This window comes from Amblyraja radiata, unplaced genomic scaffold (genome assembly GCF_010909765.2).
Source record: "Amblyraja radiata isolate CabotCenter1 unplaced genomic scaffold, sAmbRad1.1.pri S36, whole genome shotgun sequence".
In the NCBI taxonomy this organism is placed as follows: Eukaryota; Metazoa; Chordata; class Chondrichthyes; order Rajiformes; family Rajidae; genus Amblyraja; species Amblyraja radiata.
In genome coordinates this window covers 24,766-49,464 of record NW_022630149.1, presented here as the reverse complement: position 1 = coordinate 49,464, position 24,699 = coordinate 24,766, and the positions used below count along the sequence as shown (strand labels likewise).

The following is a 24,699-nucleotide window of genomic DNA, read 5'->3' as shown; positions in this document are numbered from 1 at the left end:
AGGAAGAACTTCTTCACCCAGAGGGTGGTTAATTTATGGAATTCACTGCCCCAGGGAGCAGTGGAAGCAGAAACTTTAAATATATTTAAGACTAAAATAGATGGTTTTTTAGCTGCCAAGGGGATAAGGGGCTACGGGGAGAGGGCAGGGATATGGACCTAGGTATGGTTAGTATAGTAAGACCTGAGTGATCTCCTGGACAAGTGTCGATCGCCTAGATTGGGGTCGGAGAGGAATTTCCCGGATTTTTTTCCCGAATTGGACCTGGGTTTTTATCCGGTTTTTTGCCTCCCCCAGGAGATCACGAGGTTTTTGGGGTGGAGAGGGGTGATAGCGGTATAAAGGGGAGGGTAGTGTCTTGTGTTCTGTGTCTTGTGTCTACTGTTTGTAGGTAAGTGTGTCTGTTTAGTGTTCAGCCATGAGCGAATGGCGGTGCGGGCTCGACGGGCCTGGTGGTCTACTCTCGCACCTACTTTCTATGTTTCTATGTTTCTATGTTGAAAAATCTTCACGAGTCTTCCCGTGCTTACCTGCCGTTAGCGAGTCTTGCCGAGTACCTGCCGTTAGCGTTACGAGCCGCTAAGAGACGTCCCCGAGCTCCGACGTACCTGCTACGTTCATTCTCTGTGCTTACCACGAGTTTGATTTATTTTTTTTAACTCCGGAGAACTCTTGGAATGAACTCGTAGTGGGACAGGGCTATTACTTTCTGCAGCTTAACAGAACTGTAAGCACATTATAAATCTAATAAAATAATAACAAAATAATAAGTTTAATCCTAGTGCAAAAACACTATGTCCATAGTGCATCCAAAGATATTCCAATCTGAAGAAGGGTCCTTGTTCACCTGACCCGCGGAACTACTCGAGTGCTGTGTCTTTTTTTGTAAACCAGCATCTGCAGTGTCTAGTTCCACACTTCGAAACTCCCTGGTTCAGTGGAGGTTAGTGTTGTGTAGTGTTCAAGAGCTCAATTGGAAATTGGAAGGTCCTTTCCTGCTCCCCAGAAGCTCCTAATTCCTCTCGACTTCTGACTGAAGAACTCGCAATTCTTCAGCATCTCACAAACTAATCATGCTTTGTGTGATGCTTAAGAAGGAACTGCAGATGCTGGAAAATTCGAAGGTAGATAAAAATGTCGGATGAGGCAGCATCTATGGAGCGTAGGAAAAGGTGACGTTTCGGGTCGAGACCCTTCTTCAGATTGGAATATCTTTGGTTGCACTACGGATATAGTGTTTTTGCACTAGGATTAAGTGTGATCTTGTGTGATTTTGTTTTTAGCTAGAATATGCAAAATCTGTGGTGAATCCGAAACTAACAGAGGTCAAGTGCCCCCTGACAGAGAGTGTCCCGACTAGTTTTCCCCTTCCCAAATCCTGCAGTGCTTTGACCAGGAAACGTATGCCCAAGTTACCCACTTATTCTACCTTGGTACCAAAAACATTTTTTATATTAGATTTAGTCAGAACATATCTTTAGTACGGTGTGCACTAATAGTCTTAAGGGGTTGGACAGGCTAGATGCAGGAAGATTGTTCCCGATGTTGGGGAAGTCCAGAACAAGGGGTCACAGTTTAAGGATAAGGGGGAAATCTTTTAGGACCGAGATGAGGAAAACATTTTTCACACAGAGTGGTGAATCTCTGGAATTCCCTCCCGCAGAAGGTAGTTGAGGCCAGTTCATTGGCTATATTTAAGAGGGAGTTAGATGTGGCCCTTGTGGCTAAAGGGATCAGGGGGTATGGAGAGAAGGCAGGTACAGGATACTGAGTTAGATGATCAGCCATGATCATATTGAATGGCGGTGCAGGCTCGAAGGGCCGAATGGCCTACTCCTGCACCTATTTTCTGTTTCTTCTTGTTTGATTAGTGCAGGTGTCAGGGGTTATGGGGAGAAGGCAGGAAAATGGGGTTGGGAGGGAGTGATAGATCAGCCATGATTGAATGGCGGAGTGGACATGATGGGCCGAATGGCCCAATTCTGCTCCTTTCACGAATGACCTTATGGTTTACTAGATTCATATCTGAAAGGTGCAGGTTGTCTTATCAGAAGAGAACGTACATAGAGAGGATGTTTCATCCCGTGGGAGAATGAAGGGAAATGATTCTCCTGCGAATATCACACAAAGTCCCACGCGTAATAAAAAACAACCACAAACCCAGACAGACCAGAGACTTACTTTGAGGGCGGAGGCTTGGTCCGGGCCCATACGACTGATCTGCAATGTCCCTTTCTCTGCCAACTTTGTCCTGATCTCCAGCCGCTTGAAGGGTTGGAAATTCCTCGCGAGAGAATGGCGACTGTTGGTTTGATCCCTTTCCACCTGAGCACAAGAGATTTTTTATTAAAAGAAAATTCAACTGGACCCCAAACAGAATTCCACTACAAAAAGAGAAGCCCCTTTCACACCAAAAGCTCTAAGCTTCGTTCAGTTTATTGTCACGTGTGCCGAGGTGCAGTGGAAAGATTTTGTCGCCTGATAGCCAGTCAAGCGAGCCACCCACAGCGTACAGATACAGGATAAAGGGAATAATGTGGATAACGTTTAGTGCAAGATAAAGCCAGTAAAGTCCGATCAAAGATAGTCCAAGGGTCCCCAAGGGTTAACCACCTTAGCAAAAACAGAAAGGCAGATTACTATCTAAATGGTGCCAAGTTGGGAAAAGTGGAAGTACAACAGGATCTGGGGGTCCTTGTTCATCAGTCAATGAAAGTAAGCATGCAGGTACAGCAGGCAGTGAAGAAAGCGAATGGCACGTTGGCCTTTATAACAAGAGGAGTTGAGTATAGGAGCAAAGAGGTCCTTCTGCAGTTGTACAGGGCCCTAGAGAGACCACATCTGGAGTATTGTGTGCAGTTTTGGTCCCCTAAATTGAGGAAGGACATTCTTGCTATTGAGGAAATGCAGCGTAGGTTTACAAGGTTAATTTCCGGGATGGCGGGATTGTCATATGCTGAGAGAATGGAGCAGCAGGGCTTGTATACTCTGGAGTTTAGAAGGATGAGAGGTTATCTTATTGAAACATATAAGATTATTAAGGGTTTGGACACGCTAGAGGCAGGAAACATGTTCCCGATGTTGGGGGAGTTCAGAACCAGGGGCCACACAGTTTAAGAATAAGGGGTAATCCATTTAGAATGGAGACAAGGAAACACTTTTTCACACAGTAGAGTCACATACATTTTTATCTTTTTCTTTTCAGCTATGTTTACAAGCACTACTAAAGGATGTGGGAGGAAACCGGAGCACCTGGAGGAAACCCACGCACTCACAGCGAGAATGCACAATCTCCACAGACAGTAGCAGCGGTCACGATCAAACCTGGGTCTCTGGCGCGTTGAGGAAGCGACTCTACCAGCTGTACCTCTGCGCTCAAGTGTAACCAGGAGTGGAAAGTCTATAAACAGCATCTCAAACAATGCAGTTATGCTCTCATACACTGAAGTGGAGGCCAGAATACACCCTCTGCCAACAGCTTTCTGAAGCAGAACAAAGCAAGCTTACTTTAGACACAAAATGCTGGAGTAACTCAGCGGAAAGGCAGCATCTCTGGAGAGAAGGAATGGGTGGCGTTTCGGGTCGAGTCTGAGTCTGGAGACCAGAAACGTCACCGATTCCTTCTCTCCAGAGATGCTGCTTGACCCGCTGAGTTACTCCAGCATTTTGCGTCTACCTTCGATTTAAACCAGCATTTGCAGTTCTTTCTTACACATTTTTTCATATTGACTTACCCCAACTTCTCTGCTCTGCCTGTTTCCTATAGCTTTCAAATTCCCTATCTTTTTAAACATTTATCTGTCTCCAGTGAGAAACATTAGCTCGACCCGAAACGTCACCCATTCCTTCTCTCCAGAGATGCTGCCTGTCCCGCTGAGTTACTCCAGCAGGTTGTGTCTCCCTATGGAAACAAGGTTTATCGGCACATCGAGTCAACGCCGACCAGCAATCACCGTACACTAGTTCTATCCTACACACTACAGACAATTTACAGAAGCCAATTAACCTACAAACCTGCACATCTTTGGAACGTGGGGGGAAACCAGAGCTCCTGGGAAAAGCCCACGCAGTCACAGCGAGAACATACAAACTCCAGAGGGAGAGCACCCGTAGTCAGGATTGAACCCAGGCCTCTTGCGTTGGGAGGCATCAGCTCTAACCGCTGCGCCACTGTGGCGCAAACACCAGCTCCAGATTCCAACTGGCAGCCGAGATAAGCGCAATCAATCAAGTCCAAACCGTCAGCGGAACGCAAGTACTTGAATCAGTATTCATGTTTCTTTTGTGGAGGAAGGAACTGCAGATTCTGGTTTGATCCAAAGATAGACACAAAATGCTGGCGTAACTCAGCGGGACAGGCAGCATCTCTGGAGTGAAGGAATGGGTGGCGTTTCGGGTCGAGACCCATCTTCCGACTCCTTTTATTCAGACTGCTGAAGAAGAGTCTCAACCAGAAACGTCACCCATTCCCTCTATCCAGAGATGCTGCCTGTCCCGCTGAGCTACTCCAGCTTTGTGTCGATCTTCTTGTTTCTTTAAATCAAATTAAATAGAGAGATAATTGAATTTATTACGGAGATACAATCTGTAAGAGCGGCAAAGCCTGAACATCAGGTCAGATCATACATGCGTTTCTTTTCTAAATCAAATATGCAGGGTCAAGCCTTCAACATTAGATATTCTTTGAGAAAAATCCATTGGAACTAGATAAATTGAAGGTGGCAAGTGTCTTAATTAAAAATAGTACTCACCTGCACACCAGGTAACATAGCCACTATAGTAAAAGCAGCCAATCAGGTTACAACATTATGACATCATAATATCACTGAGCAGATAATTTCAGGGTTACTATTTCTAGTTACGGAAATATTGAGGTGCAGAGATGGGGTGAAGCCAAACACTTTAACCCCCCCCCCCTCCCATTCCCACGCTGACCCCGTCTGAAGAAGTAGTCTCGACCCGAGACGTCACCCATTCCTTCTCTCCAGAGATGCCGCCATTCCCGCTGCGTTACTCCAGCTTTGTGTCCATCTTCGGTTTATGCCAGCAGTTCCTTCCTACCTATTTCTGTCCTGGGCACCTCCATTGTCGGAGTGACGCTCAGCGCACATTGGAGGAACAGCGCCTCATATTTCGCTTGGGTAGTTTACACCCCAGCGGTATGAACATTGATTTTTCCAACTTCAAGTAACCCTTGCTTTCCCTCTCTCTCTCCATTCCCTCCCCCTTCCCAGTTCTCTGGCCAGTCTGACTGTTTCCGCCTACATTTTCTGTTTGTCACCTTCTAACTAACAACGATCTATTCTACATTTTTGTTGATCCACATTCCCTTTGTCCTGTTTTCACACCTTACATTCCTTATCTATACAATTCCGTATTTATGAACCTCCAACTCCCCTGACATCAGTCTGAAGAAGTGTCTCGACCCGAAACGTCACCCATTCCGTCTCGCCAGAGATGCTTGCCTGTCCAGCTGAGTTACTCCAACATTTTGTGTCTACCTTCGGGTTAAATGATCTTTTCACTTGGTGGACTGGGCCGCTGCAGTGGTTTTGGAACTGGGTTAATCTCTGCGTAGCAAGAAAATTAGAACGCATTTTCCTGCCTTGTTTTCAATTAGCTGACAAAACAGAAGCATGCACTTTGTGCGATGAGCTCACAGCTCTTGCCCTTAACCTCGTCAGCCCGAGCTGGGAATTATAAAGTGCTCCACTCCTTTCACGCAGAGTGTAGATTACATATGCATTCCTCCTTCAAAAAAAGGATGTATTTTAAAATCAATGATTGGAGTCGTCAATTGCAGTGACACAAAGTGCTGGGGTATTTCAGTGAGTCAAGCAGCATCTCTGGAGGACATGGATAGGCGGCGCTTCAGAAGAAAGGATCCCAACCCAAAACGTCACCTATCCATGTCCTCCAGAGATGCTGCCGGACCAGGGCGGCACAACGGTAGAGTTGTTGCTTTACAGCACCAGAGACGGCAAAACACTGCACCAGCTCTGACCTCCCCACCATCGAAGGAATTCATCGGTGTCGCTGCCTCAAAAAGGTAGCCAAAATTATCAGAGATCCACATCATCCTGGTCTCAAACTCATTTCACCACTGCCATCGGGAAGAAGGTACAGGAACCTAAAAACTGTAACGTCCAGGTTCAGGAACAGCTTCTTTCCAACAGCCATCAGGCTATTAAACATGACAACCTCATATAGGCTCTGAACCACAATAGACTAGTATTATTATTGTTGCACTGTTTTGTACGTTTTTTGAGAGCTTTTCTTGGCCCGAAACGTCACCTATTCCTTCGCTCCATAGATGCTGCCTCACCTCTCCAGTATTTTTGTCTACCTTTTCTTTTCTCTCTCTCATTTGTCATATCATACTATGTATGCATGTTCTGCTGAGCTGCAGCAAGTAAGAATGTCATTGTTCTATCTGGGACATATGACAATAAAACACTCTTGACTCTCAGAGACCCAGGCTCGATACAGACTACGGGTGCAGACTGCACAGAGTTTGTCTGTTCTCCCTGTGACGACGTCGGTTTTCTCCGGGTGCTCTGGTTTCCTCTCATATTCCAAAGACATGCAGTTAAATTGGCGTTGGTAAAATTGTCCATACAGTGGATGGAAAAAGTGTATGGGCGATTGTTGGTCGGCCCAGACTCGGTGGGCCGAAGGGCCCGTTTCCATGCTGCAATTGCTATTGAGGGAGTGCAGCGTAGGTTTACACGGTTAATTCCTGGGATGGTGGGACTGTCATATGCTGAGAGAATGGGAGCGGCTGGGCTTGTACACTCTGGACTTTAGAAGGATGAGAGGGTATCTTATTGAAACATATAAGATTATTAAGGGTTTGGACACGCTAGAGGCAGGAAACAGGTTCCCGATGTTGGAGGAGTCCAGAACCAGGGGCCACAGTTTCAGAATAAGGGGTAAGCCATTTAGAACGGAGATGAGGAAACACTTTTTCTCACAGAGAATTGTGAGTGTGGAATTCTCTGCCTCAGAGGGCGGTGGAGGCCGGTTCTCTGGATACTTTCAAGAGAGCTAGATAGGGCTCTTAAAGATATGGGGGAGAAGGCAGGAACTGGGTACTGATTGGGGATGATACGCCATGATCACATTAAATGGCGGTGCTGGCTTGAAGGGGTAAATGGCCTCCTACTGCACCTATTGTCTATCTCTAAATAAAACATCAACAGAGGGAGTAAAATTTGATTATGGCAATGCCACCGAATTGAACGCACACTCTTGGAGATGATGTAACAGAATGCAATCTTGAAAACTAAAATAAAAAACATGCAGTCCATCTCCAAGGCATAAACGGCACGCAGACATCAGAATTGGCAGCATTCAAGTTTACAAGCAAACATTTAGGCATGAATTTTGGACTCACCATCTCCTTGTGCACCATGTGTAACGCTGGCCTGTGCCCAGGATTTTGTTCCGCCTTGTGCTGAAGGGGTGGCCTACGATGAGCAAGAGAAGAAATTATGTTGGGCTGTCATCTTCATTTCTAGCACTTCACTCCCCCAACCTCTAAACTAATCGCTCATCTCTCATTTCCAAATTAAATTATGCCAAAATAGTTTTCGAATTGTTATTCCAGCTTCGCAACATAGGAAATAGGTGCAGGAGGAGGCCATTTGGCCCTTCGAGCCATTCATTGTGATCATGGCTGATCGTCCCCAATCAGTAACCCCTTGCCTGCCTTCTCCCCATATCCCTCGATTCCGCTAGCCCCTAGAGCTGTATCAAACTCTCTTTTAAATTCATCCAGTGAATTGGCCTCCGCTGCCTTCTGTGGCAGAGAATTCCACAACTCTCTGGGTGAAAACGTTTTTTCTAATCTCAGTTTTAAATGGCCTCCCCTTTATTCTTAGATGGTGGTCCCTGGTTCTGGACTCTCCCAATATTGGGAAATAATTAGCTTGTCCAGTTCTTTTTATAATTTTATATGGTTCTATAAGTAGTTTAGCTTTAGTTTAGTTTAGAGATACAACATCAAACCCACCAATTCCATGCTGACCATCGATCACCCATTCACACGAGCTCAATGCTATCCCACTGTCTCGTTCATTCCCCACACAATCAGGGCAATTTACAGGGGCCAAGTACAAACCACACAGCTTTGGGATAGAACATAGAAGTGCAGAGCACAGGAACAGGCCTTTCGGCCCACAAGATTTGTGCTGAACATAACGCCAAGTTAAACTGATCTCATCATCCAAATCCCTCAGAGGTTGGAGGCTGGGCTTCTATACATTGGAATTTAGAAGGATGAGAGGATTCTTATTGAAACATATAAGATTATTAAGGGTTTGGACACGCTAGAGGCAGGAAACATGTTCCCAATGTTGGGGAAATCCAGAACCAGGGGCCACAGTTTAAGAATAATGGGCAAGACATATTGAACGGAGATGAGGAAAAACATTTTCACCCAGAAAGTTGTGAGTCTGTGGAATTCTTTGCCTCAGAAGGCAGTGGAAGTCGATTCTCTGGATGCTTTCAAGAGAGAGTTAGATGGAGCTCTTAAAGATAGCGGAGTCAGGGGATATGGCGAGAAGGCAGGAACGGGGTATTGATTGTGGATGATCAGCCATGATCATATTGAATGACAGTGCTGGCTCGAAGGGACGAATGGCCTACTCCTGCACCCATTATCTATTGTTTCAACCTGCAACCATCTGATCACAAACTGCACCCAAAGCTGGAATGTTTAAGAAAGAACTGCAGATGCTGGAAAAATCGAAGGTAGACAAAAATGCTGGAGAAACTCAGCGGGTGAGGCAACATATATGGAGCGAAGGAATAGGTTTCTTTTCTGGGTTAAGATGTGGTCGTAGAGTTCGAGGGAAGGGGGAATCACAGAGGGCGGGGGCAGTGAGAGAGGAGGTTGTTAAAGAGGGGGCAGTCAGAGAAGAGGTCTGAAGAAGGGTCTCGACCCAAAACATCACCAATCCCATCGCTCCATAGATGCTGCCTCACCCGCTGAGTTTCTCCAGCATTTTTGTCTACCTCCCAAAGCTGGAATTACCTCTTTTTTTCTTAAAGAAAAGGACAGCTACATTTTGTATTACAAACAGAAAGATTAAGCAAAGTGAATTACGGGCCCACCCGGATTTCCTTGCAAGTCACGTCGAGTCATACCTCCTGTGGTGTTACCACCACTGCTGTTGCTGCTACCGGACGTTTCGGCTGACTGGAGCCAGACGTCTGTGAAGCCGGCGGCTGCTGCGATTCCGGCTGCTGAGATGTCGATGCATCGGTACTGAAAACAACAGCAAAAGGAAAGGAGGATGAAATATACAGTATGGATCGTACCATGTACATGATCACATTGAATGGCGGTGCTGGCTCGAATGGCCTACTCCTGTACCTATTGTCTATTGTCATAGGCTCAGAATTAAAGGTTTCTCTTTTAGAAAGGTGGTAAGGAGGAACTTCTTTAGTCAGAGGGTAGTTAATCTGTGGAACTCACTGCCAGAGGGCTGTGGAGGCCAAGTGGATATTTTTAAGGTAGAGATAGACAAATTCTTGATTAGAACGGTTATGGGGAGAAGGCAGAAAATTGGGATTAGGAGGCAGAGATCAGCCATGATCAAATGGCGGAGTAGACGAGATTGGCCGAATGGCCTAATTGTACTTCTATAACCTGTGAACATCACTGAATAGGTTTGAGGAAAACGAGAGGCCTAGAGTGGACGTGGAAATGCTTCCGGTGGTGGGAGAGTTTAGGACTAGAGGGCACAGCCTCAGAATAAGAGGAACCGTCTTTAGAATGGAGGAGGAGTTTGTTTAACTAGAGGATGAGGAACTCGTGGAATTCATCGCCAAAGGGAGCTATGGAGACAGTCATTGGGCATTTTTAAAAGCAGCCATTGATAAGCTCTTAGGTAGACAAAAATGCTGGAGAAACTCAGCGGGTGAGGCAGCATCTATGGAGAGAAGGAATAGGTGGCGTTTCGGGTGGAGACCCTTCTTCAGACTGATGTGGGGTGGGGGTGGGGCGGGATGAAGAACTGTCTTCGGAGAGAGGGGGAGAACTTTTTCATACCTTGGCATACCTTGAGGAGATTTCGCAGTGGAGTGGGCGAAATGTTCAAGGAAGAACTGTTATCACAAGTTCCAGCATCTGCAGCTCTTCCTTAAACATTGATAGGCTCTCGATCAGCAAGGGTATTAAAGGTTATGGGGAGAAGGCAGGAGAGTGGGGTCGAGAGGGGAAAAATGGATCAGCCATGATCGAATAGCATACACGATGGGGCGAATGGCCTAATTCTGCCCCTATGTTCTCTGGTTTCTTTGAAAAGCAAAACAAAATGCGCTTGGGAGGAAATGTAGTATTAACAAAAAAATGGAATCGGGTTCAGCCAAAGCGCATTGCACCATTGCCAAGGAGGCAGAACTGGAGAAAAAGATCACAGTAGTTCATCTGCAATAAGGTAGCAGAGAGCTTGGAAGTTTAAAAGCCTTACAGAAGGACAGTTGAGGATGGGAGCTTCAGACAGTTTTAAGGTCCTCAAGATCAAATTCACTTTGCTGGGACTCATTCTCAACAAGTTAGCAGGGAGGAGGAGGAGGAGGAGGAGGCGGCAGATGCTGGACACCAGATTGAGAGCAGAAGGCAAGCTAAAGATTATCAAGGTCAACGCTTATTTAAAAAATGTCTGAAAATACAAACTTAACTAATAAAGCAAGCATTTTGAAAGAAGAAAAAAAATAGGACCAAACACTGTAATTTTGAGTTACAGGTTGCTGGTACCAAAAAAAACACAAATTTGATTAACACAGCCAGAAATTAACCCTCAGCATTGATAAGTTTGGTTTTAGTTTAGTTTAGAGACACAGCACGGAAACAGGCCCTTTGGCCCAACGAATCCGCACCGACCAGCAATCCCCGTACACAAAGTCAAAGTCAATTTCATTCATCACATGCACCCGAAGGTACAGTGAAATCAATTTGCCAGCAGCGATACATTTATAAAGAACACACAGAACACAATAAGATTTAACACAAACATCCACCACAGCATGCTTCACTGTGGTGGAAGGCAACAAAGTTCAGTCAGCCCTCCTCCTTTGGTCATCTAGCACTATCCTACACACTAGGAACAATTTACAATTTTTCTAAGCCAATTAACCCGCAAACCTGCATGTGTTTGGAGTGTGGGAGGAAACCGGAGCACCCGGAGAAAACCCACGCAGGTCACAGGGAGAATGTACAAACTCCGTACAGGCAGCAACGATTGAACCTGGGTCTCTGGTGCTGCAAGGCAGCAACTCCACCCCCGAGGCCACCGTGCCGCCCCAAGAATGAACGACAATTCACACAATTTCAGTTTTATATCATGCTTATGACAAGACTTCAACCTGGTGAGTAAGGACAGCCCTGCGGACTTTATGGACAAAATAGATTGAGCTGCTCAACCAGTCATGACTAATCACCTTTAAAATCAAATGTGCATTCCCACTCATTCACCCTGCCTATTGCCTTTAAAAACAAAAACAAATGTATACTTTGATCCAAAATTGAATATTTAAAATTGTTATTCAAACCTTAAGGCACTTAAACCCTAGTGGATTCAATAATTGCAACTAATGGACTATTTTGATTTTCTTGCCCAGGGAGAAGGGGATAAATACAGAAAACTATTAAAGCAAATTAAAGCATTTAGTAGTCGGGTACAAACCACGTACAATTTAATGTGTGTAGCTGCAGCAAAAGAAAAAAAACAGAATGCATTTTCATATGTGACAAAGATTTGCAGTAAAAAAGAGCTAATGGGCCTGTCCCACTGAGACGACTTTTTAGGCGAGTGCAAGGAGACTCTGCGCTCGCCACATGTTCGATGTTGGTCTCTGGGAACTAGTCGCGGCCTCAGTATGGTCGCCGCTAATTTTTCAACATGTTGAACATTTTTCTGCGACCAAAAATTGGTCGGCATGGAGATAATCAATAATCCTGTTGGTGCAGTTGTAGTGGGGTCACCATGTAGTTCTAGGTAGTCGGGGTAGTTTTAGTTAATCGCCTTTGCTGACCGGTCATTTTCATTGGCTCATTGGAGAAAAAAAACCGGAACCAGGAGTTTTCAGAACAAAGGATAACCGACCGGTAATGTTAAATTTCCGCCAAACTTCACAGCTGTGTATCTCTGGCTTATAAAACTTTGTCTGGCTTCTTAAAAGTTGTCTCCACTCCTTCTCCCCCCTCACTCTTTTAAAGGACTTACTGTACACTGTGCTAGCCATCTTAATTACAGCGCCAACCTTCCTGTTCATCGCAGTGTGTCTGTATCACCTTGGCTTTGCACCATGTGAATTTCAGACAGCGCTCCCCCCCGATTGCCCTGGAGCCCGCGTTTGCGGTGTGTGTGGGTCTCACAACCAGGGATTAAAGCTTACAGTTGTGAAGATGAAGCAAGGAACTCGCAGATGCTGGTTTGCAAAAAATTAGACAGCGTTGGAGTAACTCAGCCGATCGGAGCAGAGTCCCTATGAATAGGTGACATTTCAGGTCAGAACCCTTCCTCCGAACAATAGTTGTGAATTATGATGGTCAATTGAATAGCCAACAAAGATAGAGAAAGAGCAGAACACAAAATGTCGGAGGAACCGAGCAGGTCAGGAGACATTTGTGGAGGAAATGGACGGACAAAGCTTTAGGTTGGGACTCTTCATCATACTGGGGGAGGAAGCAGCAAGCTCCACGAACCTATCTGCACTTAACAATGGAGGAACCTAGAATACATCTGCTAACGCAGTGGCTGAACCATGATAAACCAGAAGTGATGAATTGATGGTGCATCTCAGTTTCCTATTGAGATCCTCACTTGGCGCCAGCCAATTTATTTCACTCCGAGAGATATCAAGAAACTGCAGTGGATACCACATAGGAAATGGAACCAGATCACATCCCATCTGAAGGACTGATAGCCTGCTCTCCAGAATTAGCTGCACCTCCAGCCAAGCTGTTATAGAGCAGTTTAGTCTACTGGAGACAGTTGACGGCACGGAAAGAAGGCAGCCGGGAAAGGCTGGGTTAGCACCCCAGTCTGTGTCTTTCGTGAGAAAGACACCCAATAAAGCTACGGAAAGGCCTAATGAACCACCATGGCCATAAAATCCATCAGGCGAGAATGAAATGCTCGGAGAAAGAGGTGCAGCGCACAGGCCTTGAACCTGGTGAGACGCAAGAGGAGCCAGGCCAGGACTCACCCCACAGAGCCCCGTCCCTCCACGCATTAGAGTCTCCCAACCCCTGCAGAGTAGTTATTATGAGGGCTGATCCGTGGGCGTTTGCTGCTGGGACGCAAGTCAGGGCCTGATCAACCCTGGCTGGGTTGCCTGGGCGAGACTGTCTGATGTTGTGAGACCCGAAACACCCGATGACCCCAGGTCACATCACTGAGGATGCGTCCGGTTGCATCTAGAAGATGTATATTTTTTTGCACACAGCGCGGAAACAGGCCCTTCGGCCCACGCCGACCAACGATCCCCGCACACTAACACCATCCTACACCCACTAGGGAAAATTCTTACATTCACCAAGCCAATTAACCTACAAACCTGTACGTTTTGAGTGTGAGGGGGGGGGGGGGGGAAAACGGAAGATCTCGGTGAAAACACACGCAGGTCACGAGGAGAACGTACAAACTCCGTACAGACAGCACCCGTAGTCGGGATCGAACCCGGGTCTCCGGTACTGCATTAGCTGTAAGGCAGCAACTCTACCGCTGCGCCACTGTGGCCCAAAGCTATAGTACTGGCACTGGCAAAGCAATGTGGAACGTCGCCCAGGTATATCCATTCACAGACAATTCAAATTCAGCTGATTATTGCCCAAATCAGTAAAGTACTTTGGCCACATTGCGATTGAGCGGTGCTTACTCACTCATACCCAGTTTGGATTTCACCAGAAACACACGCCTCCAGACATCACTCCCTTGCTCCTAACATGGACCAGACAGTTGAATTTGAGGCAAGCAAAGTGCCTGCGCTTGACAACAAAGTAATACTCAACTGAGTGCTGGGGTTAAGGAAAGAACATTCACGTCACGGCCCTATTTCCACCAATCTCTCCACCACCACGCACAAGAAACGACAAGACAGACACCATTGTATGCGGATGCCGAAAAGTGTGTTCAGCTCTGGCTGAACAACTTCTAATCTTGTGTGTGCACTCGATAAGAAGAAAAAATGAGTGCTGAATTGAGGCACCCCTGTATGGCTGAAGTCAGATGGGGAACTGGTGTGTGTAGGAAGGAACTGCAGATGCTGGTTTATACCGAAGATGGACACAAAATGCTGGAGTAACTCTGGAGAAAAGGAATAGGCAACGTTTCAGGTCGGGTTCCAAGCAGGATCGTGGCCTATTCTTTATCTTCAGGGATGCTGCACGACTCACTGAGCTACTCCAGGATTTTGCGTCTATCGAATGGTCAGGGGGTTGCAGAGGGGAGGAGAGGAGGGGAGGGGAGGGAGGAGGGGCAGTGTGTGTAGAAAAAAGAGGAAGAGGGGTCAACCATTCCAGCAACAGAACATTAATCGACCCAACCACCTTCAGTTGCTTTATCACGGACTGTTCTGCCATCCATCGTTAAATTAGGAGTGTTCCCCAGGACAATCATTTTTCATTATTTTTGCAATTCGATTATTTTTGCAGCCAATAAATGCATCGAGACCGAGACAACAACAAATCGAGCACGGTACGTGGCAAGTAGCAGTCATGCAGGAGTGGGAGATTGCAACCTTCACGTGGTGCACCCTGTTTGGACTAATGCAATCAACCCGACGTGCACAAACAAGATCAAATAGAATAAGTTGACCCAGAACTTTAGGCTGAGCACACCATACGCAAGAAGAAGACAGTCATGCACAGATGCCAGACAAGGTTCTCTTCCAACAAGAGGGAACCTACTCTTGGCATGAACACTGACCATACTTTAATCATCAATAACCTCAGGTCCATCATTAACCTGGAACATGAGTAGCATGACTACAAGAATAAGTCAGAAGCCGATATCCTGCAGGTGGGCGACTCATTTCCTGACACCCGAAGCATTTCGACCATCTACAAGGCACAAATCAGATGGAATACACTCCACTTGCTTGCAGTGCCAACAAATCTCAAGAAACTCGGCCACATCTAGATCTAAGCAGCACACTGTCTCAGTGCTGGAGGAATGAGGTGCTCCACTATCCATCTTGAAGCCTTTATTCCCTCCACCATGCACTGACATGCAGTGGAGACAGGGTATCGCACATTAAATGCATTGCCATTATCTTCCTAGGCCATTTCTAGAGCTCATGACCTTTTATACGAAGAACAATGGCAACAAACACATGGGAACACAACCGCATGCAGGTTCCCCGCCAACTCATGGAGCATCGTGATTTGTTTAGGTAGTTTAGAGATACAGCGCGGAAACAGGCCCTTCGGCCCACCGGGTCCGCGCCGACCAGCGATCCCTGCACATCAACACTATCCTACACCCACTAGGGTCAATTTTTACATTTACCAATCCAATTAACCGACATATGTGTACGTCTTTGGAGTGTGGGAGGAAACCGAAGATCTCGGAGAAAACCCACACAGGTCACGGGGACAACGTGCAAACTCCGTACAGACAGCGCCCGCAGTCAGGATCGAACCCGGGTCTCTGGCGCTGGTGCTCTGCCCGCAAGTGACAACATGACATACAGTGACAGGTAAGAATGAAATATAAAACATTAATAATAAAACATGTGCATTAAATAAAATATCAGAGCAAAAGGAGGCTACAGATTTTTGGTTATTGAGTAGAGCTACTACTCGTGGAAAAAGTTTCAAAGTAGAAGCTCATTTGTGGAAAGAGGAACCACCGCAAGGGCATTTTAAATATAGGCAATAAATACCAGTTTTGCCAGCAATGCCAATATCCTGAGAAGTAATGCAAAAATAAAATAAAACACTATTTGGCTATTTCCAATATAATTTGCAGACAAGTTAGTGTTGGGATCTCAATACAAGAACATTTAGTGCAACAGAAACAAGAATCCTGTGCAGCCTCCTATCCCGAATGTCCAGGGCGATAACCGTTAAAAGCACTTGCCTCTTTTGGTCTTGCGATTCTTGCTTGCTTGCCCATCCTGTTCCGTCTTTTGGCACTAAAGAAATATTGGGGTCATTGCCTTTATTTTCTGCTTTTAAGCTTGGCAGGTTTGCAGGGGGTGGCATACGCCGAGCAGCGGCAACTTTACCGAGACTCTGCAATCCATGACGTGCGGTGACTGTCAACGGAAAAACAAACATATACGAGCATTCAGATTAGCTGCGTCAAAGACAGAGACAATATTTAGTTTTGTTTAGAGATACAGCGCAGAAAAAGGCCCTTCGGCTCAACGAGTGTCGACCAGCGATCCCTGCACACTAAAGGGCCTGTCCCACTTACGCGACCTTTACAGGCGACTTTAAGACTTTTGCCTTCCATCACAGTGAGGTGCCTGGTGAACTCACTGTAGTGGATGTTAAATTTGTGTTTATTGTGTGTTTTTGTTATTTTTATTATATGTATGACTGCAAGGCACGAAATTTCTGAATGACAATAAAGGATACTTTGACTTTTGACTTTTGACTTGACTGCCGGCACCCGTGATAGGTCGCCGAAATTTCCAACATTTTGAAAATTCAGCGGTGACCACAAAGACGCTACAACTCTTTGGAGACCTCTCACGACCATAGGAGACCTCCCGCGACCATACAGACGACCCATGGCGATGTCGCGGGTGACCTCTCACGACCATAGGAGACCTCTCACAACCCTAAAGCCTGTATGGGTCGTGTGAGGTCTCCAAAGAGTCGTAGCGTCTTTCTGGTCGCCACTGAATTTTCAACATGTTGGAAATTTCGGTGACCTATGATGGGCGCCGGCAGTCACCTGTAACGGTCGCGTAAGTGGGACAGGTCTTTAACACGAGGGACAATTTACAATTTTTACTGAAAACTGTATGTCTTTGGAATGTGGGAGGAAACCTGAGCAGCCAGGAAAAACCCACAAGGTCACAGGGTGAACGCACAAACTCCGTAATGACAACGCCTGTAGTCATGATTGCACCCGGGTTTCTGGCTCTCTACTGCAGCAACTCTGCCGTGGAGCTTTGCTGGACAATATTGTAGTGGGCATAGAGTAAATCACAAGGCACAGCCACAGCTGCACTATTCATACTGCACTACTCAGATAGTGGGTTAATGATGGACACAATCAAACAATGGCAGTCTAACAGTGCAACGTTTTGATCAGAATTACATTCAATCCATTAATTCATCAAAATAGTCTGGTGGTCAATTAGCAGCTGTATCGCCTTGATGACGATTCAAGTCCTGCTCTCAGCTTTCTATCAGCCAGGACTCAGTGCCTATATAGAGTCATGCAGTGTTGAATCAGGCCCTTCAGCCCAACTTGCCCACACCGGCCAACATGCACCAGTTCCAACCTGCCTGCGTTTGGTCCATATCCTTCCAAACCTGTCCTATGTACCTGTCTAACTGTTTCTTAAATGTTGGCATAGTCCCTGCCTCAACTACCTCCACTGGCAGTTTGTTTCATACACACACCACCCTCTGTGTGAAAAAGTTACCCCTCAAATTCCAATTAAATCTTTCCCCCTTCAGATTACACCTACGTCCTTAGGTTCTCGATTCACCTATTCTGGGCAAGAAACTACCTGATCTATTCATACATAGATGAATATGGACCCAATGTGACCAAATGGCATAAATGTTGATGGGAACAATGGCCAGTAAGGAAATGGTGGGTCAAATGGCATATCTCAGTACTATACAACTCCATTTGGCTAATAAATGATGATTATTTAAAGATGTGGTACAGAAGGAGCCACTAGACAATGTTGATATTGTTTGATGTTGTTGATTCCACAGCAGTGTTATGTTGTTGATTTCACGGCAGTGTTATGGGTGTTATGGGTCAAAGAGCATTTTGTTTAGAGATTAGAGGCATTTTGCTTCCACCACACTTTCTGGATGCGAGGTAGAGAATCCCATCAGCCTCAGTGAAACATTTAAGCACTCCTTTTTCTCTAATCCTTTCATCAATTATTTTTAATAGACATCAAGCTACAAGGTCTTCCTGAAGGGAAACCAATCTGTTCTATTTAACATGCCTGGCCTTACTTCTTTCAGTATGTAATTTGACATCATTGCAGTTTCCTTTGCTTCAAGATAAACACCCCAATCAGACCAACCAGCTATCATAATTAACATTGTGTAACACCCAGCCACACATCCATTGCATCCTCTCTACTGGTGTCGCATCTTTATGGTAGTCTAGTGACAGAAAGAAGGGTGGCGTCGCTGTAGAGCGCCAGAGAACCGGGTTCGATCAGACTTTGGGTTCTTGTCTGTATGGAGTTTGTACTTTCTCTCAGTGATAGGCGTGTGTTTTCTAAGATCTTCGATTTCTTTCCACACTCGAAAGACGTATAGGTTTGTAGGTTAATTGGCTGTGTGTGTGTGTGTGTGTGTGTGTGTGTGTGTGTGTGTGTGTGTGTGTGTGTGCGTGCGTTAGTGTGTTAGTTAATGTGCGGGGGAAAATCGCTGGTCGGCGTGGACTCGGTGAGATGAAGGGCCTGGTTTGCACTGTAACTGTAAACTGCATGCAATATTTTGGCTGAAGCCTCACTATTATTTTCTTTTTTATACAACAGATCCAGCAGCACAACCTCACACAACCACCCAGAGACTTGAGAACTTGTCAGTTCAACTGCAGGACAAGGCTACGCGCATTGCATGAGAGGGGGAAAACAAGGACATTATTGTGAACATTGATAAAACCTGAATGAGAAATACTATTGTTCCAAAAATAATTTGGAGATGTTAGAAACAGATGTTTAACTGAAACTGGGAAGCATCTGATGAATCACGTCTCCTTGCTCTGAGGAAATCAGTGTGTTCTTTGAATAGATTATATTGGTGGCCCAACAGTGGAGGCTGAAAACGACAAGAGTTGACAACCTGAGCTACAGCATTGGTCCATAATAATTGCTGGCATCATGTTATAATGATTATGATGCTAGTTTAGTTGAAGAAATTCAGTTTGTTTAGTTTAGAGATGGTGTGGAAACAGGCTCTTCAGCCCACACCGACCATCGATCACCCCATTCACTCGCACTAACCTACACACACGGGACAATTTTTCTCAACAATTACTGTAACCCAAGTCTTCAGAGTGTGGGAGGAAGCCGGAGAAACAGGAGAAAACCCATGGGATCACAAGGAGAACATACGAACACCGCATTCAGGATTAAACCCGGGTCTCCGACATCGTGAGGCAGCAGCTCTACCGTTGAGCCACTGTGTTGAAGTTAGAGAGTAACATGACCCATGATAATTACAGCAGTTGAGATCTTTCCAAATCACTTTGTGGGGGGTGGGGGGGGGGGTTACTCTTTGCGAAATAGGCAGTCTTGTTGGTTTGGTGAAGAGGAGAGTTGGCGCTGAGGATATGACCAAATGCAGGGAAATGCCATTAGCATGGATGTGGTGGGCCGAAGGGCCTGGGTTGTGCTGTCCGACTCCATTATATACATTTTAACAGATTCATACATTCATTAAAAATTAAGCCGTATAGATTCCACATCTCAGCTCCCTGGCATTCTCTGTCTCGTACAAAAAAAAAGCTAGACTGTCCTGTTATTTTGCAAAATGGATTTGGGGGAAGCAGAAAAAGAGAAAGGAGAATGGAGTGGAGAAAGAAGGGTCTCGACCGGAAACGTCACCCATCCCTTCTCTCCAGAGATGCTGCCTGTCCCACTGTGTTACTCTAACTTTTTGTGTCTTCCGTGGAGATACAATTAGCGGGTTGCCTATGACTGAAGCGACTCAGAAAATGAGCTGAAAGAGTATAATAATTGCAATTAGCTCCAATTGTTGTCTTTGGTAAGAAGCTCTGCAAGGCATTAATTACAGGATGGATGTGGCTGCTTTGGGCAGTGTGCAGAAGTGGTTTACCAAAATGCTGCCTGGATTACAGGGTATTAACTATAAGGAAAGGTTTGATGCACTTGGATTGTTTTCTCTGGAGCACCTGAGGCCAAGGGGAGACCTGATAGAAGTATAGAAAATGAGAGGCATAGGAAAGCTAGACAGTCAGAACCTACATCCCACACAATACCACCCTCCCAAAGTGGAAACATCAAAGACTGGATGGCATAGCTTCAAGGTGAGAGGGGAAGAGTTCCCAAAGTTAATTCTCAGGATGGCGGGCCTGTCATATGTTGATAGAATGGAGCGGCTGGGCTTGTATACTCTGGAATTTAGAAGGATGAGAGGGACTCTTATTGAAACATAAGTTTATTAAGGGATTGGGCATGTGTTCCTGATGTTGGGAGAGTCCAGAACCAGGGGCCACAGTTTAAGAATAAAGGCTAGGCCATTTAGAACGGAGACGAGGAAAAACTTTTTCACCCAGAGAGTTGTGAATCTGTGGAATTCTCTGCCTCAGAAGACAGTGGAGGTCAATTCTCTGAATGCTTTCAAGAGGGTTAGATAGAGCTCTTAAAGATAGCAGAGTCAAGGGATATAGAGAGAAGGCAGGACCGGGGTACTGATCGTGGATGATCAGCCATGATCACAGCGAATGGCGGTGCTGGCTCGAAGCGCTGAATGGCCTACTCCTGCACCTATAGTCTACTTTCAAGGCAAATTTTGCTTTCTACAGGTGGGCAGCTGGAACGTGCTGCCAGTGTGGTGGTGGAAGCAGATATGAGAGTGGCATTTCAGAGGCTTGTAACGGGGCACAAGGACATGCAGGGATTGGAGCGATGTGGACAGCATGCAGGCGGAAGAAATTGAATCAACTTGGCATCATGGTCATCGCAGATAATGTGGGACAAAAAGGACTGTACTGTCCCCGTATACTCCTTTCGCAATGTCGCTAGGCGCAGTTGGTGCATTACCACCAAAACTGGTCGAGAAAGGGAAAAGGAATCTAATATGCTTTGAGGTAAATCCACCTAAACTCCCATCGATTGGCCTGCTTTCTTCACTGTTGGTACTCCAAAAATTCTTAATCCTATGACTCCTTCTGGTTAGCATTAGCCCAAAACAATACATCAAATCATCTTAGCAATAAATATGCCCTGAAGGCAAGGGAGAGGAACTGACATAAGAACCACATAACAGAGATGGCATTTGAAAGGGCCCCGTCGCAAACAGCAAGATATTACGTGGCATCCAGGCCCAAAGAAGATGCCAAACTCATTTGCAGGTTTAAATCGAAGGTAGACACAAAATGCTGGAGTAACTCAGCGGGTGAGGCAGCATCTCTGGAGAGAAGGAATGGATGATGTTTCGGGTTGACACCCTTCTTCAGACTGATGTCAGGGGAGGGGGTGGGACAAATAAAGAATGTAGCTGTATGAGCATTGACTTCTCCAACTTCAGATAGCCCTTGCTTACTCTCTCCATCCCCTTCCCGGTTCTCCCACCAGTTTTGCTGTCTCCGCCTACATTCTATCTTTGATCCGCCCCCTCCCCTGACATCAGTCTGAAGTGTCTCGACCCAAAACGTCACCCATTCCTTGTCTCCAGAGATGCTGCTCACCCGCTGAGTTACTTCAGCATTTTGTGTCTGCCAAACTTGTTTATACAATTGTCCAAATTAACAGATCAACTGGTCATTGTGCTGGTCTGCAATCACCTCTCTGGACTTCTTTAGACTAGATTACCATCATTAAATTTGGTAGACAAAAATGCTGGAGAAACTCAGCGGGTGAGGCAGTATCTATGGAGCGAAGGAATAGGTGACGTTTCGGGTCTCTGCACAAGCCTCTCTACATGCAGCACAATTCTCAAGATTTGTTTTAACAGTGTTTAACAATATACTGGTATATAAAAGGCATCAAAGGTCATAAAATAGGACCTATAACCCACACAGACTAGCAATCACATCTCACGTGAAAAACTGTATTGGCCCAGCGTTCCCATGAATTAATAAAAGTCAAAAAGTGATGGAGTAACTCAGCAGGGCAGGCAGTATCTCTGGAGAACACAAATAGATGATGGACACAAAATGCTGGAGTAACTCAGCCAGACAGGCAGCAACTCTGGAGAGAAGGAATGGGTGACGTTTCAGGTTGAGATGCGAAACGTCACCCATTCTTTCTCTTTCGAGATGCTGCCCGTCCTGCTGAGTTACTCCAGCATTTTGTGTCCATCTTCGATTCCAACCAGCATCTGCAGTTCTTTCCTACACATGAATAGGTGATGGTCTGGGTTGGAAACATTCTTCCCAAAACACCACATTCTCTGGAGAAAAGGAATGGGTGATGTTTAAAAATGTTTATTTCCTCACACACAATATATCACATTATATAACTACTTAAATTGTATTTGATCATCAAGAGTGTAAGTTAAACTGATGACGTTAGAACATTAAAATTGTAACAATAGCTGTGTTAGGACAGGGTGGGTGAGAAAACCCTGGAGAACTCAGTACTGGTGTCAGAGGTTATGGGGAGAAGGCAGGAGAATGGGGTTAAGAGGGAAAGATACTGTAGATCAGCCATGATTGAATGGCAGAGTAGACTTGATGGGCCGAATGGCCTAATGCCTAATTCTACTCCTATCACTTATATTCTCCAGAAATGCTGCCTGACTGCTGAGTTGCTCCAGCACGTTGTGTTTTTTTTTGGTAAACCAACTTGTAGCACCTCATTTCTGTGTCCCCCCCCCCCCCCCCCCCCCAATCACACTCCACCCCAGATTGTCCAATGAGTGTTAAAGTGGCCAATTAATTAATCATTCCCACACAGGACTGGAGAGGAAACTAGAGCAGGTGGGGAAAAGCCATGTGCAACGTCCACGCAGATGGCACCGCAAGCTAGGATCAAAGTCAGGTCGCTGGATCGGGGAGGCAGCAGCTCTCTCATTGCGCTACTGTGCTGTTTGAATACTAGCTGTTGTTGGGTTACTTGGCACCAAGGGCAAAACTGGCACATACCCAAGCAGAGGGAGGAGGTGAGGGATCGGAACTGGGAAGGAAAGCCTGCCAAGTGATCACTTGCCACAGAAATGCAAATGTACAGGGCCAGGAGTATCACTTCACTTTCAAGGTTTTCAGGAGTACGAGGAGAAAAAAAAGTTTTGTCTCAAAGCACATGGCTACAAATACTTGAAACGTCAAGCAGATTAACAAGGTGGGGGAGTCCAGAACCAGGGGCCACAGTTTAAGAATAAGGAGTAAGCCATTTAGAACGGAGACGAGGAAACACTTTTTCTCACAGAGAGTGGTGAGTGTGGAATTCTCTGCCTCAGAGGGCGGTGGAGGGAGGTTCTCTGGATGCTTTCAAGCGAGAGCTAGATAGGGCTCTTAAAGATAGCGGAGTCAGGGGATATGGGGAGAAGGCAGGAACGGGGTACTGATTGGGGATGATCAGCCATGATCACATTGAATGGCGGTGCTGGCTCGAAGGACCGAATGGCCTACTGCTGCACCTATTGTCTATTGTCTATTGAACGATTTAAAATCGGACCAAAGCACTCCTAGGAACGAACACATATACAAAGACTGGCAAGAACAAGTCCTTGCAGGCTTTTTAACAACAACCACCCAGCCATCGCGATTACTCTCAAATTACCTGTAGGTTTCTGGGTTTCTAAGGACTTTCCTTTGTAAGTATCAAATAGGTTGAGTGACGAGTACTTGGTTTTTCCATCCTTTCCCTTTGCAGTTTGCCCCAAACGATCTGACATCTCGCTGGAAGGTCATTGAGTACGGTGGTTCCTTTAGGCACCCCTTGAAACGTGCCTCCTTCTAAAGTAGAAAAGGGAGACAATATTCCGATCAGCTGCCGAGAAATTAACTGTAAACATTCATTCAAACATATTGACGGCATTGAACAATTTCACAGAGATTCTCGATTACATTACGTGACCAAAACTCAACCAACAAAGTAGGAAGCAACTGCAGATGCTGGTTTACACTAAAGATATAGACAAAATTCTGGGTAGACAAAAATGCTGGAGAACCTCAGCAGGTGAGGCCGTATCTATGGAGCGAAGGAGATAGGCAACGTTTCAGGTCGAGACCCTTCTTCAGAGTAACTCAGAGGATACAGCTTGTGCCAGGTGCGCTAGGAATTTCTGTTTGGTTTAAGGGTCTGTCCCACTTGGGCGACTTTTTAGGCAAGTGCAGAAGACTCTGCGCTCGCCTCATGGTCGCCACATGTTCGCTGGTGGTCTCTGGTGAGTCTCCTTCATGGTCGCGAGGAGTTCCCGCATTCAGGGAACTAGTCGCGGCCTCAGTATGGTCGCCGCAACTTTTTCAACATGTTGAAAAAAATTTCAGTGACCAAACATTGGTCGCCATGTAGTTACGGGTAGTCGAGGTAGTCGTAGTTAGTTTTAGTTAATCGCCTTTGCTGAACGGGCATTTTCATTGGCTCATTGGGGAAAAAAACGTAAGCACGAGTTTTCAGAACCAAGGATAACTGACCGGTTAAATGCCCGCCAAACTTCACAGCTGCGTATCTCTGGCTTACTAAAAGTTGGCTGGCTTCTTAAAAGTGTCTCCACTCCTTCTCCTCTCCCACCCCCCTCCCCCCTCTTTTAAAGGACTTACTGTACACTGTGCTTGCCATCTAAGGCCCTGTCCCACGGTACGAGTTCATTCCAAGAGCTCTCCCGAGTTAAAAAAAAAT

At 45.8% G+C, this 24,699-nt stretch overlaps 1 protein-coding gene across 10 annotated transcripts in view; it reads right to left on the bottom strand.

Moving 5' to 3' along the window:
* Positions 1 to 24,699, bottom strand: part of prrc2a (proline rich coiled-coil 2A) — a 140,796-nt gene that overhangs the window by 94,824 nt on the left and 21,273 nt on the right. For all 10 annotated transcript variants that reach the window (XM_033016254.1, XM_033016253.1, XM_033016257.1 and 7 more), the window contains exons 2-6: positions 23,638 to 23,813; positions 16,095 to 16,272; positions 9,151 to 9,271; positions 7,397 to 7,469; positions 2,182 to 2,325 (exon numbers count right to left, since the gene is read on the bottom strand). In XM_033016254.1, coding sequence (XP_032872145.1) covers positions 2,182 to 2,325; positions 7,397 to 7,469; positions 9,151 to 9,271; positions 16,095 to 16,272; positions 23,638 to 23,752 — 631 coding nt within the window. In that variant the 5' untranslated portion in view covers positions 23,753 to 23,813. The remainder of the gene's footprint in view (positions 1 to 2,181; positions 2,326 to 7,396; positions 7,470 to 9,150; positions 9,272 to 16,094; positions 16,273 to 23,637; positions 23,814 to 24,699) is intronic.